Genomic DNA, 19,987 nt, shown 5'->3' with positions numbered 1-19,987 from the left:
AAATTACATGAACATATGTGGCCTTGGGAATTTTCAACTTAAGCTATGAGTATGGAATTTTATCCATCTTCCATATGTGCCCTGGGTTATAGGAAACCTTGCTGAAGTATTTGAACTGACTCAATCTAAAATGGGAAGATTTTGCTAATGTTCTTGCTGATATTTTGGCTTTTACCAATTCTTAATCATCCAAGGGGCCCACATCTTCCTCCCATTTTAATTTTGAATTTAAATATGGGATCGGGGGAGTGAAACAATGAAAAATTATAGTCTTGCAATACTCTTTTCTCCTAATTCTTGTACTACTAGTTTGGCCTACTAAAGATTACGTTACAAAACCACTCCTAAGTAGATATTTTTGTAGATCAAATTCTTCTGTCAATTCAACATACGATTTTATACGGTAATGGGGCCCAATATCTCTCAAAGTGGAGATACCACTCAAATCCCATGCACAAAACCTGGTCAGGTGCGCAGTATGTGCCTACCATGTTCCTTCACATAATGGAGTCTCCCTTGCTAAGGTGTCATGCCACTTAATGTGTTTCAGTGCCTAATGCCAGCAAATTAACTGAAACTTGGTAATGGAGGGCAATGTGTGTGGCACAGTAATATCTAATTATGGCATCAGACCATAAACATCTCTAGGATATCGAATTCCAGTGTTAATGCTGAGTCATGTCTGTTTCCATGGAAAAAGTAATATATCAAAATAAGTTGTGCAGTCCAATTGTACAACTTAATGTAAGCTAGCTAGGCCTGCATCCTACAATGCCATGCATTTAGTAAAAGAAACCCACAGGGGTTTTACTATCCCACAAAAACACCGGAATCATTGAATGAAGTCTCTCATAGAATGTAGGTGGTAGTAAACCCGTCCCCCGCTCGCAAGACCTCTGCGACTCCCTCACCACCTTTTTTCACCACAAGATCATGGACATTCACTGCAGTTTCGCCGCCCCGATTCCACACGACCTCCGCTGCGAATGCCCTCCCCAACCACACCAACCTCCTGAGTGCCCGGACCCACACCAATGACGAGGACACCACCAAGATCATGAGCACCATCCACTCCCGATCACCCGCCAACCCCTGCCCTCACCATGTCTTCAATAAAGCCAGCCAAATCATCGCTCCCCAGCTCTGTATCGTCATCAACAGCTCCTTCGAGTCACCACCTTCCCGGAGAGCTGTAAACACGCCGAAGTCAACGCCCTTCTCAAAAAACCCAAGGCAGACCCGAAGACCTCAAGAATTACCGACCCATCTCCCTACTGCCCTTCCCAGCGAAGGTCATCGAGAAGATAGTCAACGGCCAACTGTCACGCTTCCTGGAGGACAACAGCCTGCTCGTCATTTCCCAATCCGGCTTCCACAAGAACCACAGCACTGAGACCGCTCTCATCGCTGCTACCGACGACATCAGGATCATGCTCGACCTCCTTGAGCTCTCAGCAGCCTTCAATACCGTCTGTCACTACACACATCGCACACGCCTCCATGACGCTGGTATCCGCCACAAGGCCCTGAACTGGATCACATCCTTCCTCTCTGGCAGAACTCGGTGAATCCGCCTCCCTCCGTTCCTGTCAAAAGCCACCAAGACCATCTGCGGAGTACCCCAAGGATCCTCTCTCAGCCCCACCCTTTTCAACGTCTACATGGTGCAGCTTGCCAACATCGTCCGATCCCACGGCCTTAACATCGTCTCCTACGCGGACAACACACAACCGATCCTCTCACTCACGAAGGACCCCGCCACCGCCAAGACCAACCTCCACAACGGACTTCACACCATCGCCAACTGGATGGAGGTAAGCCGCCTCAAACTGAACTCTGATAAGACTGAGATCGTCATCCTCGGCTCCACAAATCAGCATGGGACGACTCCTGATGGCCTGCCACTCTAGGAGCCGCTCCAACTCCCACCATCCAAGCACGCAACCTTGGCTTCATACTGAACTCATGGCTCACTATGACCCAGCAAGTCAACGCCATCTCATCCTCATGTTTCAACACCCTACGCATTCTTCGCAAGACCTTCAGATGGATCCCCATTGAAACCAGAAGAACGGTCACCCACACCCTCGTTAACAGTAGACTGGACTACGGCAACGCACTCTACGCGGGAACAACGGCCAAGCTCCAGAGAAAACATCCACGCATTCACAACGCTTCAGCACGACTCATCCTTAACCTTCATCGCCACAAACACATCTCAGCCCACCTCAGAAACCTCCACTGGCTCCCCGTCAACAATAGGATCATCCTCAAACTCCTGATCAACGCTCACAAGGCTCTCCAAGACGCCGGCCCTGCCTACCTCAACAAGCGTCTCAACTTCCATGTCCCGACACGCCAGCTCCACTCCGCCAACCTCGCCCTTTCCACCGTCCCCCGCATCCACTGTACCACAACCGGTGGCAGATCCTTCTCCCACCTCGCCACCAAGACCTGGAACTCCCTCCCCGTCAACCTACGTCTGAAGCATCTCAAGACCTGGCTATTCGAGCAGTAGCAACCCCCCACCCCTGCGCCTAGAGAACCTATCGGGTGAGTAGCGCGCTTAACAAATGATTGATTAATTGATTGATTAAAAAGGGGTAGCTTTGCAAGAAGCATAAAAATTGTGAAAGAGAAATTATTTTATTACAGTGCTCCCCTCCCCATAATCGACAGTGGAAAAGTAGCTCATATCTGGATATCTTGATTTAACTTATCGAGCAGGAGGAACATTTTCAACACCCCAATAAATGGTGATCAGTTAAATTGCCATTCCTAAGTAACAAAAGTTATTTCCCGCTCCTCTCTGGACTGCATCACCAAGGCAACTGTGGCATCCTGTCGAAAGATGCACATAGGTGGTTTTCCTCCAGTTTAGTTTCAGCCCAAAGGCACCATCATCATACATTTTTGAAATGTCCATAATTCATGGGATAGAAGTATTCAGTTGCTGCACAAGCAGAAGCATATCACCCGCATATAAGGATATGCTGTCCTCCTGCACTGTAGGCCAAAGAAAGCTTTTTATATGTGCATTAGCTCACGACCATTCGGCCAAGGGTTCTATCATTACTGCAAGCAGCAAAGCGAGAGTGGGCAGCCCTGTCAGGTGCCCCTCTTGATGAAAAATGGATCTGAAAGCACCCCATTCACATGAACCTAGGCCTAAGGGGCAGTATATAGCGTTTACACATATCTCAGAAATCAGTGATCTACATTAATGTGGTGTAACACTTGAAACATGAAAGGCCAAAGAACCGTATCAGAGGCCTTTTATATATCGAGTAAAAAGAGGCTGGTGTCATTTCACAAGCCTTGCACGCATGCCAGTGTAACATTGAGGCATCTTAAATAGTGTATTTCTGCTTCTTTTTGGTATAAAGCCATTTTGATCCTCTAGGGCAAACATATGTATCTCTGTAAACAACCTGACCATAAGGACCTTGGCCATAACTTTTGTCTCTATTTCATTAAGGGAAATAGGATGGTATGCACAACATTCCTCTGGAGACTTATCTGGTTTCAATATAACAGCGATTGTGGCCACTTGAAGATAGTGTGGGAGCTTTTTGTTCTTATGAGCTCCTTTGAATAAGTCTAAAAGATTGGTAGTCTGAAGCAATGAATTTCACTTGAAGAATTAAAAGGGGGTATCCTTTGGATATGGTGTCTTGTCACCTGGCATCACCTTAACGGCCCATTGCATTTTTTTTTCCCTTCCTTCTTCCTTCAGTCTAGGTTGCTCTCTTCAGTTTAGGAGATTGAGAACCTGATATGGAAAGATCTCCCAAGCCACACAATCTCATTGTAGGGTGTGTGCTGCTTATATAGGCATTTATAATAGGCCACAAATTAAATTACCCTATTTTCTGCAGAAGTCACCAACTGAACAGTCAGAATGTTTGATTTCTGGGACTACTTGGAGAGTTTGATTCTTATTGGCAAACCTGTAAGTAGTTTACCAGATTAGTCATACATTTCAGAGATTATGCCCATAGTGCCCAACCAGGCTGCTAGGGGTCCAACCTATTGCCTTTGCCAGAGCTTGTTAGTTATAATAGAATATCTACACATTGCACAATCTTTCACAGTATTCCACATCTCAGCTACTGGAACAGTATTTCAATTGTGGGCTATGTATTTCTTAATGTTTTTGTTACATACTCCTTAAAATCTGGATGGCCAAGTAGGGTCCTCTTCTGGATCCACTATAGTACTCCACCCCCCCCCCCCCACCCCCCCCATTTCACAGCTGCATTGTGCTAGTAAAAGGGTTGTGTTTAGAGAACAGCCTAACAGAAATATCCATATCTACATTTGACTGTTTTTTCCAGGATATTAAAAATAGGTAATTGCAGAAATAGTGCTTTTGTGGGTATGAAGAAAAATTATACACTTGATTCCCTTGTGCGAGTCACCTTTCAGCAAACAGTCAGCTTCAATGCTACCATTATCCTCAACCACCATGGTTGCGCTTACACTTCTCATCTGTTCTGATGATTGCCCTCAGATATCATCATCATCCTCTCAAGAGTCCATTTCCTGGCATTTTGTCACCACAGATGGTGCTTATGTCACCCAGTGGTAAACAGAGGCACTCAATATGCCCACAAACACTCCCAGCGTGTCCTCAAAACACCCTTTTTACATCCTTAGATTCTACGAGGCTTCCCTCAGACCTCAATGCCAAGCGCAATGAGTTAGCATTCTGAGTACATTTCCATCCTTCTGAGGATGGTCCTTAGAAACACATTCTTCTGGCCTAAAATGTCCTGGTGTTCAGTGGCTGGGAAAGAGAGTTGCCACTTACAGCTCTTGCTTCTCGTTGCACGTTGGATCGTAAGGAACATGGCAACAGAGGCATTCTGGATGGAAACATCCAGAGGGAGATGACAGCCTTGCAGATTGGGGAACTGAGATCAGAAGAGAAGCAATATGTACAAAGAGTAAATTATTATAGGATATAGATGATACTAGATAGTTACAGATAGAGATTAATTAAGATAAGGTAACCAGTGGAATGGAAGCAGGGAAACAGATTATCTTGCGTTGGCAGAGTTCAGCATAAGTGACCAGAATGCACTCCATTACTGGATTGCTCTTAGACTATTAGGAATGCAAGTAACAGCATGGGAGTAGAAAAAAAAATATCATTATCATCAGCATATGGAAAATGTGACAGATCAATAAGAGGAATACAAGAGCCTCAAACATATACCTACAGCAGGGTTCCAATCAACTCCTGTATTGAACAGAAGACATACAAAGCCTAGAATGTTTGATTCCCTGCAGCAAATGTGGTATTGTCTCTGCCCGTATAAGAAGAGATTGACACTTATTCTTTTTGGGATGTTAGATTCTCTCCTCTATCTGTTCAATTTTCATATGAATGAGGAAGTCTTTCTTCCAATTTTTTTCTCCAACCTTCTCTGTAGTCTTTCAATGTTTCAGGTTAGAACAATTTTCACTATCTACCTGTAACACATAAAGGGACCTAAAATATTTTGACCAGTTGCCAAAACCCCCCAAACCTCCCTTGCATGTATGAGTTTATGTAGTTATGCATGGTATTCTATTTTTAGGCTTTTCCTGCTCAGTTATTCATACCCATGGGTCAAAGGATCAGTGGAATTTTCTTCTGAGCACTATCTGCAAAGCAAAACCTTTGATGGCTCTATACTCTTTGCAAACATGCTGCACTGGACCGACATTCATGTTGAGAGTTATCCTTGAATTACAACTGGCTTCTCGTGGGGCTTGTATTCTTTGTAATGTGCCATAAGGAGAAACAGATTTAGAAGCAGGCCCAGCTTACCCTCTGTGTGGTGACTCTTATAGATCCAGCTGACTAGCATGATTCCCTCAATTTGACAATCCTAACTAATCGAAATGCATAGCATTAGTATAGTTTAAAAGTTGAAAAATTGCCTGTGTAATGGCCAAACAGGTAATAGAGGATCCAAATTAAATAGGGTTAGTTAGATACAGAAGGCTCATCACATGTTCTCCAGCGTCTCCTGTTGATTTTCTTTAACTGTAGGAAATGTCCTGGTTGTCTCCCATCTAGGAAGGACATGCTGTAAGCATAAGAGAAGAATACTTTTGGAATAGAGTTACAATTAGTCACTAGGGTGGATGACATGTACTTTTGCACTTTGCCTCGCTGTGGTAACCATGGGCCTCCTCAAATTTTGCGTACGTTTTTTAGCAATATTTGGACATGGTAAGCTATTTACAATGTTATATATTGAACCAATGTTAATTTTGCTTAATTCTCAGAACATGTCATGCCTCTGAGCACAGGACTATAAAACTATTTGACGTTCTGTTCAGTTTTTGCAGAACTTAAAAAAAAAAAATTTTTTATAAATTGGAAAACTGTGTTTCAATAAGTCTGTTTCTTTCAGATAGATATAGATACAGCACTGAGTGATCTGGAAGCAGCTGATTTTGCAGAACTGGTAAGAAATAATAGACAATAAAAAAAGTTGTATATCTTTGATATATATCCTGTTTAATTGTTAAAATGTATAACCAGAACACACAAAATAAGTCGAATTTCATGTCACATTCATTAGTCATCACAATTAAAGCAGACAAGTCCGGCTTTAGAACTGGTGGCACCCTTGTGTGACATTCTTTTTTGCCCCCTTCCCTCCCCCACTCTCCCAATCCCATGACCACCTCCTCCGATTCCCTCACAGCCACCAGGCAAATGTGCACCTCTTCTCTCCATAGCCCCCTTTCACATACATTCATTTGTTTTAAAGCGCTTGTAAAGGCTGACTTAACTAATCCACTCAGCTATCCACATAGAATATAGTTCTGTTCTTTGCAGCAAGTATATTAACCCTCTGGGCTACTTTATGGCGAGTCAAAGCTGCTGCTAGACAAAACTCACATCTCTCTCCCTAGAAGGAAGATTAATCACAAGAGGTATCTTGACATTTTAATTGCTTCCTGAAGCCTGGACGCACAAGGAACTTTTCAGCAGGTGCTTTTAAATCGCAAGTTTCTAAGTTATTTCTAAACAAAGCGCCCCCCATTTTAGGTCAGCACCCGGTTCGGCTGCACCACTCACACCGCCCTAAAGCCGGCCCTGAAAGCAGGCATCTAAATTTTAAATAGGTGCGTGTCAAAGAAAACACAACAGGCTTTGAAACAGTTGTCAACATTCAGAGATAGCTTGTGAAGTAGTAATTCAATGTAACATTGTTGTGTTATTCTGTTTCAAGAATCAGTTGCTCAGGATAACAACAATCGTCTGCAACTTTAAGTAACATCTGTCCCGTCCTGCTTTTTCCTATTATTCTCCTGAAAGTTTCCACATTCAACATTTTCAGCTTGTGGTCTCTGTCTGCCAGGGAGCATCAGGGTACCAACTCTGGCGATGCCTACAAAAAGGCATCTATCAGCTTGGTCTTCCAGATAGTGATTGTTTTTACGAAGAGGCTCTGTAGCTGTTGGCAGTCTATTCCATGATGCCCTGCTTTCAAAGAATTCCAGAGATATTCCTGAAAAGCTGTCATCGTCTTAACCAGTGTACATTACATAATAAATATCACATGCGTGTGATTCTGCACTGGGAAGATCTTTTTTCATCCAGTGGAAAAAAAAACACCCTTGCCTTAAACCACAATAATGTTACTTTATCTGTTCCTCCGTGAGTTGGGTTAATTTTGCCATAGGCACAAGTAGATATCCAAATGTATTGATTGGAAACATGTCTGCCAAATGTTTGTGAGCATCCAAAAACTCAGATGTTTTGTGGGTGTTCACTAAATGAGGCAGGAGTCCCTTGACCTGAAGTATCCACAATGTGCCCCATGAGTGAATTGCTTACCACAAGTTAAATTACTCTCTGTTAGTGTGAAGTTATATGAGAATAAATCAGTTTCTAAGTGTGAATTAACATTTTTGAGCATGAAAATATAAGCTTACTCCTATGAATTAAGGTATTTGTGCACTTAAGTTAAACTTAGTTGTCCTTTATGGCAAAGCATCACTCGGGAACCACAAGCTAATTGGAAGGCATTCAAATGAGGCACATATTTAATAGAGTGCTGAAAGGAACTTAAGTATGCCCTAGGATGCATATTGGATAAGTAAGAGGAAGAGTGTGCAGCTGGGAGTGCATATGAAAAATAGGCTTCTGCCTACTTATTTTAAATCCTTTGTCGGCATCAACCATGTAGTATCTACAATGTGCACGTCAAATTGTGTCTCTAAGTAGGATTAAACACGACCTGTTAAACATTAAAACATGGCCTGCATAGAGCAGACCTCTTCTTGAGTATATAAAAGTAACCTGAGTGATGGCAATTCTCTCACGCCTGATACCTACACTAATGCTACTAATTCATGGTTTAATTTTAGATGATGACTATGTGATCACTTGTTCTTGGGGCAAACTTTTAGCAAGAAGTTGTAGCAGGTACGTCTCTCCCCTCTAATAAAGGGAGCCTGGTAGTCCATAGTGGATGAGAAGAACTCTGTTAATTATGTACTTGCCTAGATTTCAGGAGACTTGCGTCAGATTTCCTGCATTTCACTTTGATGCAGGAGACATTTGTGAGGCCAAACAAGCTGTGTTTAAGTTGGGCTAACTTAGTGTGGAGGTCAGTTAGTCAGGTCAACTTTATTCAGCTAACTTAGCCTTATAAGTTACACATCAACATCCTATTTCATAACAATGTTTAGAATACACATAACATAGCTTAAAAAGATATACTTGTTCACCCATGCACAGTGCATCATATTTCATAAAACTTTAAAATCCACATAACAATGGCATAAACGTATTCCTATTTACCCATTCACCAAAGCTATGTACAGCCAACCTGCATCTAATCATGCATGTTGCAATGCATTTTAAAGAACAATGACCCCCCCAAACATAATGTATAGTCCATCATAAGTTGATATTATTTCCTAAAATTCTGTAGCTGAATAAAATTCAAATCGAAAATACCATGCTGCTCTTTATAATTTTCCTAACTTGCACTACAAAATTCACAATTGAAGAGGAAGGAAGACATGAATTACGTTGCTGAAGACACTGCTGCGATCTCCATTGTATAAAGTTTAAAAGATTTTATTTTTGATTAAAAAATTATCTTTTCCTCGGTGCTACAAAAAACTCACAAAAAAAGGATGGAGAGTAGTTTGCTGTTAGAAGTTATCACTTGGGCACAGTGGTAATTGCCTCCTGCTGTTGTTTCCCTTCTGAAAGGCATATAAATAATAGATAGTGCTTAACCTAAATCTGGTCAATAAAAATCTGTTGTACATTCTGAATCGTGTAAGGCTGCAGAACAAACACTGTTATCAAATGGCAATGTGCTACCATGGTTGCCTTGCTAAATTCCCCAACTTCCCTCTCTTTGATTCTCAACTTAGTGGAGAAGATATCCCTTTTATTTATTCCCCTCAGCGGTTCTGGGTTCTCGAAGAATGTAGGTAAACCAATGCTTGCACATAAAACCTCGGTATAACGCAGTAACCTATTATCTTATAGTTCAATAAGGCAGCCTTATTTATCCATACTGCACTCCACTATAAGAGGGCAGGGGAATGGCATGGATTTTATCTTGTATAAACAGTACACCAAGTTCTACATGACAGATGTAACTGACGCAGCTAGAGGGTACAGAAACCATCCTTTTCAGGCATCTATTTTCCACTTGCTGAATCATATCCCCATTGGAGTACCCCCAGATACTTGTCCTTCAGGTTGCCCCCTCTACGCATTTGCTTTTATATATGGTAATCATTTCTTTTAAATGCTTAGTGCCCAATCTTGTAGCAACTCTAAACACCGCAGAAATAGCTTTGGTAAAGTATAACTTTATATTTTCCAGCAGAGGTTTCTGAGTATTATGAGCACAGAATAGCAAAGCCAAATAGGAAAATATATTTGTAGATGAAATCTTATTACCCTTCAAGAATTGAGCACCTGCCTTCTTTCCCGGTCTGATACACATTGTAAATGATTTTCCACAATTTTCGGACATGCCCAGTATGCCCATAAAAAGAGAAAAAGTCTCAGTCAGTAAAGGGCATTTCCTGTCCGCACCATTGAGTCATCTGCATACAACAATATCGGTAATGGATGCGAAACTACTCGAGGCATATCCTGTGGTCTTTCCAGTAAACATCTTTCCAGAATATTAATGTACCATGTAAACAGAAATTTGCACTAAAATACTCCCTTACTCCTTTACTAACTTCAAACAAGTCCGTACGGTCTTCCTGCCTGCCATATCGTACTCTGCCTTTGGTATCACCATAAAATTGACGTAAAAAGTCTATAAGCGGTCTATCAATGCCATGTCTGACACAAATCTCCGCAGGATTGATTGATCAACACTATCGAAAGCAGATGACAAATCCATAAAGGCCAAATACAGGAACCCATTTATAGCTACGGTATATTTATTCACAAGAAGATAAAGATTCAAACATTGCTCCCACTGTGCCTAGTCCTTTATGAAAGCCATACTGGATGTTGCCTGATAATGTCATTTTTCTCTGCCCACTCTTCCAGCCTAGCCAAAGCAATCCATCTAACCAACTTAAGGGTTCAATCTGACAATGAAAAAGGCCTGTAGCAACCTGGGTCAGATTTATTTCCCTTTTTAAAAATAGAAACTATAATGGACTACCACTAGGTCAGTAGAGGACCACACAGTGCTCCAAGACTGTTTGACACCAGAGGGGCCCAAAATCATTGTAACCAATAAAGGCATCCAATGGAATGCCGTCTGGGTGTGGGCCTTTCCTCTTCCTACTGGACCTTATTTCTCCATTGACTTCAGTTAGGCCTAAAGCAATAGGAATCACTGCACTAACATCTGACTTATGCTGCAAGTAGATCATTTTCCCTCCCTTTTCCTCTGCTCCCACAGAAAAATTGAGAGGAAGGGACTGACCCATTCCTCATCTTTGATAACAGTATTGATTGATGGGTGAGCAACATCATTAGAATAAGGAGCATTAAGCACTTTCTAAAAAGCTATGCTGTCAGAGTGAACACTTGCTGCCTGAAGAGCTTCCAGAACATTCTCTTTCATACAATTCTTCCTCTTATCCAACTAAAGTTTGTGTTCCATCCTACACCTCTTTACCAACGCTGTATCCCTGGGCTTACTCCCCAGAGCCCTTGTCAGGGCTTAATGAGCCTTACTGCATGATGCGTCATGCCCCCTTTACTTTTTGACTGATATTTATCTGTGGGTCTTGTCAGAGCATTTTGAATATAATTAGCCAGTTCTCCAAACGTAGATATAACAGTCTTCCCTTCTGCTGTTTGGTCCAGACAAATAGCTACAGAATTAGCATGTGTCCTGATTAAATCAGTGAACAACCTTTTGGTGTCCACACCCTCCCACTTCAAAGCAATCTCAATTTGCCTTCCTACACTTATCCCCTGGCAGAGCAATTCTGGTTTAAGCCCCACTTGAAACTTTTTCAAGCTCAAAGCAAGAGGATTGTGGTCACTCAGACGTAGCAAAAGAAATTGAAAATTATCAACAGACTAAATAAGATTATCAGTGATAAAGAAAATGGTCAGTAGTACTACAGTAACTATTCCCCACAGAAATCAAAGGTGCGGTGGCCGGTAAGGGGAGTACATAGTTGATTTAAAAAAAAAAAAGAGAAAAGGCCATTTAATGCCTAACCATAAGCACTGCGAAGAAAATAGTGCAATTCCTCTCCTTCCTTATTGGTGAGGCCACAAACCTCTTTAACATATAAAGTGCATGTTTTAATATTAAAATCTGTCATCCAGATTATAAATATCTCTTATCTCAAGGAAGTCCTTCAGATCGTTCTCAAGCTTTAAGACAACAATTGCACTAGAGAAGGAAAAACAGATTATTATAGTAGTTGATTAACACAAAAACCTTGCCCCCACTTAAATTCATATCTGAGCAGTTGCTAATAAGGATCATCAAGTATACTCTTAAAAACATTCCCTGAAAGAGAACCGGCAATTAAAATGGGTGAGCCCTCTTCCCCCTGCTGTGCCATATTAGGACCTACTCGCAGTAGAACAAAAAGAGGAATAACCATCTGAATAGAAGAATCTTTCACCCAAATGTCTTGTAAACATGCAACGGAATAGTTTCAAATAAAATTGATCTATTCCGAATGATCAACTTTTCTCTTTATCCCTGCTATATTCCAACTCATCATCTTAATTCTATCGTTCTCCTCCATGAATTCGGAGGTACAGTCCATTGTAATATCCTCCGTGCTAATATCCCATCTTGTATACTCACACAGATTTGTATTTAGAATGCCTTCTTCCTGCAGCTCTCTGGCACTCAGTGTCCGTCAGTTCTGTTCCTGCAGGACGCTCAAAGTAATAAACCTAATCTGGGTGGTTAGTGGGGTCAGTGAGGATGTCGCACAAGCTTCACACATCACTTTACCATTTGCCATCCCCACGGCAGCCTGCTAATTCAGATACACCATCTCTCTACTATGGTATTGGGGCAATGAAAATAGCCTAGGGGAACCACCATGATTCCTTTAGCATTTGTTAATTGGGTTGCCAGAAGTGACAGTGCATGTCCTGCATAAGAAACCGACCTGATATTAACAAGCACACAGTCGTCAAGACAAGACTTGGGTCGCCTCCCTCTCCAGAGAACACGCCTCACCATGTTAATAACCTCCACCAGGAATTGAAACCTTCCAACTTTGGACTCAACCAATTTTGCACTCCGTTAAGTAGCTCACTCCAGCCCTCCATCTGACCTGGCTTGAGACAAGGTATCCATTTCAAGGCGATCACCAGCGAGGTTGCTTCATGAGGCAAATGAAGTAACATTCTCCATTACATAGATTGGCTATGCTTCTGTTCCTTCTTAAATTTACATTAACGTGTTCATCTTCCCAATTATATTTGCTCACAACTAATGAGCGTTGACCAGCATCCAGAAATGAGTGTGTCCTTGACTCTCCGGTAAGTGATTGTGCCTCTTTGCCCGGCTTTAGACACTTGTGATAAACAATGTTGTGAGTTCCTGTGTTAGTTGAGACAAGTCCTCTCCCCTGAAAATGTGATTATTTGCAAGCGATTGTTTAACCAAATCATGATTGATATTGATAGAGGCCTTCAGTGACTCAATTAATTTGAACTCTTACTTAAGAAGCATTAAGCATACCCCCATAGATCCATGTAGCTCTTTCTTTAAAGCTGTGACGTCCTCCCCGGTTAAATTAAAACTAGTTGATACATTGTCAGCATTTCACATTTCCCCCTTCCTCCTGCTGTGGCCACATTGTTGATTTACCTTTCCCTCTAGTAACCTTTGAGGTCCCTTTCAATTTCGTGGCCAGGGCAGACAAACTGTATCCGACTAGGAGGCTAATTTAGTAGACAATTGAGCATGAATTACTGTTCTGCTGTACTTCAGACTGAGAGGAGACAAAAGGAAAGGAATGCCAAGAATGCAGCACTTAGTCTGAGTAATTAATTTATTAAAGCACTTCTCAAGTTTCATGCAACAAAAGAATAATGTAGGTTTTTATTTCACAGGCAGTAACACAAGTTCAATTCTGAAAATATCACAGCAGTGAAATAATAATCACAGAATTCAACAATGGTTATTGTGTGTGTGTGTGTGTGTGTGTGTGTGTGTGTGTGTGTGTATATGTATGTGTGTGTGTGTATATATATATATATATATATATATATATATATATATATATATATATATATATGTTCGATGGCATGTGTAGCTGCAGATACACATGCTGTGCACATCCCGCCATCTGGTGTTGGGCTCGTAGTGTTACAAGTTGTTTTTCTTCGAAGAATTCTTTTCGAGTCACGAGACCGAGGGACTCCTCCCATTTCGACTCCATTGCGCATGGGTGTCGACTCCTTCTTAGATTGTTTTTTTTCCGCCATCGGGTTCGGACGTGTTCCTTTTCGCTCCATGTTTCGGGTCGTAAAGTTAGTTAGAATCTCGGAAAAATCGTCAGTATTGTTTGCGTTCGGTATTGGGTTAGTTACAACAGATCGACACCGAATTAAGAAGAGCTCCGGTGGCCCTTCGGGGTTTTTTCGATCCCCGTCGGGGCCTGGTCGGCCCAGCCACGTGTCTCTTCAAGGCTGATGGAACGGACCCCATTCCGCTTCTGTCCAAAATGCCATAACAAGTATCCATATACAGATCAACATCTGGTCTGTAATTTGTGTTTGTCACTAGAACACAAGGAGGATACTTGTGAGGCCTGTCGAGCGTTTTGGTCCAGGAAGACACTCAGGGACCGAAGAGCAAGAAGACTGCAAATGGCGTCGGTGCCGACAGGACAAGGGCGTTTCGAGGAGGAAGAAACATTCTCCACCCAGGATTTGGACTCTGAGGAGATCGATCTCGAGGAAACGCCGAAAACCGTGAGTAAGCCGTCGAAACAAAGTACTTACAGGAAGACCGCTAAAGCCCAGGGGACGCCACCGCCAACAGGCCATGGCTTAACCCGAAAAATAGGTGACTGTTCATCGGCACCGAAAAAGGGCGAGCTCATGTTGAAGTCATCCGACTCCGGTCGAGATACCGGCACACAGCAATCTCGGGCCCGAGATAGTGGCTCAGAGATGATTCGGCACCGAGAAAGCGGCACCGAAATGGGTCGGCACCGAGAGAGCACGACGCCGAAAGTAAAGAAGGTTTGGTCGGAGCCGAACAAAGCAGCAGAAAAGGTTTCGGTACCGAAACAACCGGCCTCGGAACCGAAAACAAGTTCCTACACTGAGGAACAAGGACTGTCCACACAAATGAAGACACATAGCTTTGGACAGGAATTAGAGACAATAGAGCCAGATCACACACAAAGACGGCTCTTTATTAAAAAAGATACAGGGAAGATCAGCACTCTTCCTCCAGTCAAAATGAAACGCAAGCTTGCCTTCCAAGACAAGGACAAACAGTCACACGCAAAGGTGGCTAAACAAGTAACACCGCCACCATCCCCACATCACTCTCCGCAACCATCACCGGTAGCCACTCCACCAATGATGCAATCCGCAACTCATACAGGAATGAGTCAAGATGACCCTGACGCATGGGACCTTTATGACGCACCGGTCTCAGATAATAGTCCGGAATGCTATCCAGCTAGACCATCGCCACCAGAGGATAGTACAGGCTACGCACAGGTGGTGTCAAGAGCAGCGGCATTTCATAATGTCAGCCTTCATTCAGAGCCCCTTGAAGACGACTTTCTTTTTAACACACTGTCGTCCACACACAGCCAATATCAGAGTCATCCTATGCTACCCGGAATGCTAAAACACTCCAAACAAGTGTTTGAGGAGCCTGTTAAAGGGAGAGCCATTACTCCAAGAGTAGATAAAAAAATATAAACCGCCACCAACAGACCCACTGTACATTACACAACAGCTAACACCAGACTCTGTTGTAGTGGGAGCAGCCCGCAAAAGAGCCAACTCTCATACTTCAGGAGATGCACCACCTCCAGATAAAGAAAGTTGAAAATTCGATGCTGCAGGCAAAAGGGTGGCGGCACAGGCAGCAAACCAGTGGCGTATTGCAAATTTGCAAGCTTTGTTAGCCTGATATGATAGGGCCCATTGGGATGAGATGCAACACTTTATTGAACATTTACCCAAGGAGTTCCAAAAAAGAGCGCAGCAAGTAGTAGAAGAAGGACAGAGTATCTCCAATAATCAGATACGGTCAGCAATGGATGCTGCAAACACAGCTGGTAGAACTGTCAACACAGCAGTAACAATAAGGAGACATGCATGGCTGCGTACATCAGGATTTAAACCAGAGATACAGCAAGCTGTGCTGAATATGCCATTCAACGGACAGCAGTTGTTTGGGCCGGAAGTGGACACTGCGATCGAAAAACTTAAGAAAGACACTGACACTGACACGGCCAAAGCCATGGGCGCACTCTACTCCCCACAGAGCAGAGGCACATTTCGAAAGACACAATTTCGAGAGGGGTTTCGAGGGCAAACCACAGAAGCCACAACCTCACAAACAAAGCCCACTTACCAGAGCCAGTATCAGCGGGGAGGTTTTCGGGGACAATATAGAGGGGGACAATTTCAAAGGAATAGAGGAAAATTCCAAAGTCCCAAAACTCCTCCAAACAAGCAGTGACTTCAAGGTCACAAATCCCCAACACATAACACCTGTGGGGGGAGACTAACCAAGTTTTACAAATATTGGGAGGAAATAACAACAGACACTTGGGTCTTAGCAATTATCCAGCATGGTTATTACATAGAATTTCTCAAATTCCCTCCAAACGTCCCACTGAAAACACACAATATGTCAAAACAACATATAGATCTTCTAGGACTAGAAGTTCAGGCATTGCTACAGAAAGAATCAATAGAATTAGTACCAAAACAACAAATAAACACAGGAGTTTACTCCCTGTACTTTCTGATACCCAAAAAAGACAAGAGTCTGAGACCTATACTAGATCTCAGAACATTAAATACCTACATCAAATCAGATCACTTTCACATGGTTACATTACAAGACGTAATCCCACTGCTCAAACAACAAGACTACATGACAACACTAGACCTAAAGGATGCATATTTCCATATACCAATACATCCTTCACACAGAAAGTACCTAAGGTTTGTATTCCAAGGGATACATTACCAATTCAAAGTGTTGCCATTCGGAATAACAACTGCACCAAGAGTTTTTACAAAATGCCTAGCAGTAGTAGCTGCACATATCAGAAGGCAGCAAATACATGTGTTCCCGTACCTAGACGATTGGTTAATCAAAACCAACACTCTAAGACGGTGTTCACAACACACAAAATATGTCATAGAAATCCTCCACAAACTAGGTTTCTCAATCAACTACACAAAGTCACACCTTCTGCTGTGTCAAACACAGCAATACTTAGGAGCGACAATCAACACAGCAAAAGGGATTGCCACTCCAAGTCCACAAAGAGTTCACACATTTCACAATGTAATACAGACCATGTATCCAAAACAAAAGATACAAGTCAAACTGGTGATGAAACTACTAGGCATGATGTCTTCATGCATAGCCATTGTCCCAAACGCAAGGTTGCACATGCGGCCCTTACAACAGTGCCTAGCATCACAATGGTCACAAGCACAGGGTCAGCTTCTAGATCTGGTGTTGATAGACCGCCAAACATACATCTCGCTTTTATGGTGGAACAGTATAAATTTAAACCAAGGGCGGCCTTTCCAAGACCCAGTGCCACAATACGTAATAACAGATGCTTCCATGATAGGGTGGGGAGCACACCTCAATCAACACAGCATCCAAGGACAATGGGACATACAGCAAAAACAGTTTCACATAAATCACTTAGAACTGTTAGCGGTATTTCTAGCGCTCAAAGCATTTCAACCCATAATAAGCCACAAACACATTCTTGTCAAAACAGACAACATGACAACAATGTATTACCTAAACAAACAGGGAGGGACACACTCGACACAGTTGTGTCTCCTAACACAGAAAATATGGCATTGGGCGATTCACAACCACATTCGCCTAATAGCACAATTTATTCCAGGAATTCAGAACCAGTTAGCAGACAATCTCTCTCGGGATCACCAACAGATCCACGAATGGGAGGTTCACCCCCAAATACTAAACACTTACTTCCAAATTTGGGGAACACCACAAATAGATCTATTTGCTACAAAGGAAAACTCAAAATGCCAAAACTTCGCATCCAGGTACCCACAAGATCAGTCTCAGGGCAATGCGTTATGGATGAGCTGGTCAGGGATATTTGCTTACGCTTTTCCCCCTCTCCCACTCCTTCCATATCTAGTAAACAAATTGAGTCAAAACAAACTCAAACTCATACTAATAGCACCAACATGGGCAAGACAACCTTGGTACACAACACTACTAGACCTCTCAGTAGTACCTCATGTCAAACTACCAAACAGACCAGATCTGTTAACACAACACAAACAACAGATCAGACATCCAAATCCAGCATCGCTGAATCTAGCAATTTGGCTCCTGAAATCCTAGAATTCGGACACTTAGACCTCACACAAGAATGTATGGAGGTCATAAGACAAGCTAGGAAACCTACCACTAGACACTGCTATGCAAATAAGTGGAAAAGATTTGTTTATTACTGCCATAATAATCAAATTCAACCCTTACACGCATCTGCCAAAGATATAGTAGGATACTTACTACAATTGCAAAAGTCAAAGCTAGCTTTCTCTTCAATAAAGATACATCTTACCGCAATTTCAGCTTACCTGCAAATTACGCACTCAACTTCATTATTTAGGATACCAGTCATAAAAGCATTTATGGAAGGCCTAAAGAGGATTATACCACCAAGAACACCACCAGTTCCTTCATGGAACCTCAACATTGTCTTAACACGACTCATGGGTCCACCTTTTGAGCCCATGCACCCTTGTGAAATGCAATACTTAACATGGAAAGTTGCATTTTTGATTGCCATCACATCTCTAAGAAGAGTGAGTGAAATTCAAGCATTTACCATACAAGAACCATTTATTCAAATACACAAGCATAAAGTAGTTCTACGGACAAATCCAAATTTTTTACCAAAAGTGATCTCACCGTTCCACTTGAATCAAACGGTAGAATTACCAGTGTTCTTCCCACAGCCAGATTCTGTAGCTGAAAGAGCACTGCATACATTAGACATCAAAAGAGCGCTAATGTACTACATTGACAGAACAAAACTAATTCGAAAAACAAAACAACTATTTATTGCTTTCCAAAAACCTCATACAGGGAATCCAATTTCTAAACAAGGCATTGCTAGATGGATAGTTAAGTGTATTCAAACCTGCTATCTTAAAGCAAAGAGAGAGCTGCCTATTACACCAAAGGCACACTCAACCAGAAAAAAAGGTGCTACCATGGCCTTTCTAGGAAATATTCCAATGAACGAAATATGTAAGGCAGCAACATGGTCTACGCCTCATACATTTACCAAACACTACTGTGTAGATGTGTTAACTGCACAACAGGCCACAGTAGGTCAAGCTGTACTACGTACATTATTTCAAACAACTTCAACTCCTACAGGCTAAACCATCGCTTTTGGGGAGATAACTGCTTACTAGTCTATGCACAGCATGTGTATCTGCAGCTACACATGCCATCGAACGGAAAATGTCACTTACCCAGTGTACATCTGTTCGTGGCATTAGTCGCTGCAGATTCACATGCGCCCACCCGCCTCCCCGGGAGTCTAGCCGTTTAGAAGTTGATCTTGAACATTTGTAAATTTGTAAATATATTACTTTAAACTTCATTATGTACATACGTATTCACTCCATGGCATGGGCACTATTACTAGCATACACAACTCCTACCTCACCCTCTGCGGGGAAAACGATCTAAGATGGAGTCGACGCCCATGCGCAATGGAGTCGAAATGGGAAAAACAACTTGTAACACTCCGAGCCCAACACCAGATGGCGGGATGTGCACAGCATGTGAATCTGCAGCGACTAATGCCACGAACAGATGTACACTGGGTAAGTGACATTTTCCATATATATATATATATATATATATATATATATATATATATATATATATATATATATATACACACTACATATTCACACATGCAAAACGCAAAGTTAAAAAAGAGAATAAAAAATGCATCACCATGGGGGCTTGACATCAACATCATCCATTTGTTTGCCAGCTTCAGGCCATGGAACCCGGACGTCGGGAAAGATAGAACTACCCGCAGTGAGATTCGTTTCTGAGCAAGGCATCCCTCCTTTGATGAGTTCCGTCTAACCAGCCGTCAAACTCCCACTGCCTTATATACTTTAAACAAACTGGAGAGGAGACATCTAGAAGCCTCCCCTCCCATTGAGTAAGTTGTTGTTCAAACGCTGGCTGTACCAGGTCAGTGTTGAAAAGAACACGCTAGAGACTGGCCAACTCACGCATGTTTT

The 19,987-nt window shown here is 42.3% G+C and overlaps 1 protein-coding gene across 2 annotated transcripts in view; it reads left to right on the top strand.

The window, feature by feature from the left end:
* INTU (inturned planar cell polarity protein) overlaps nt 1–19,987 on the top strand; it is a 361,378-nt gene that overhangs the window by 239,777 nt on the left and 101,614 nt on the right. For both annotated transcript variants that reach the window (XM_069242352.1, XM_069242349.1), the window contains exon 9: nt 6,411–6,464. In XM_069242352.1, coding sequence (XP_069098453.1) covers nt 6,411–6,464 — 54 coding nt within the window. The remainder of the gene's footprint in view (nt 1–6,410; nt 6,465–19,987) is intronic.

Source organism: Pleurodeles waltl, chromosome 1_2 (assembly GCF_031143425.1).
Source record: "Pleurodeles waltl isolate 20211129_DDA chromosome 1_2, aPleWal1.hap1.20221129, whole genome shotgun sequence".
Taxonomy (NCBI): domain Eukaryota; kingdom Metazoa; phylum Chordata; class Amphibia; order Caudata; family Salamandridae; genus Pleurodeles; species Pleurodeles waltl.
This window is presented reverse-complemented; position numbering and strand designations above follow the sequence as displayed.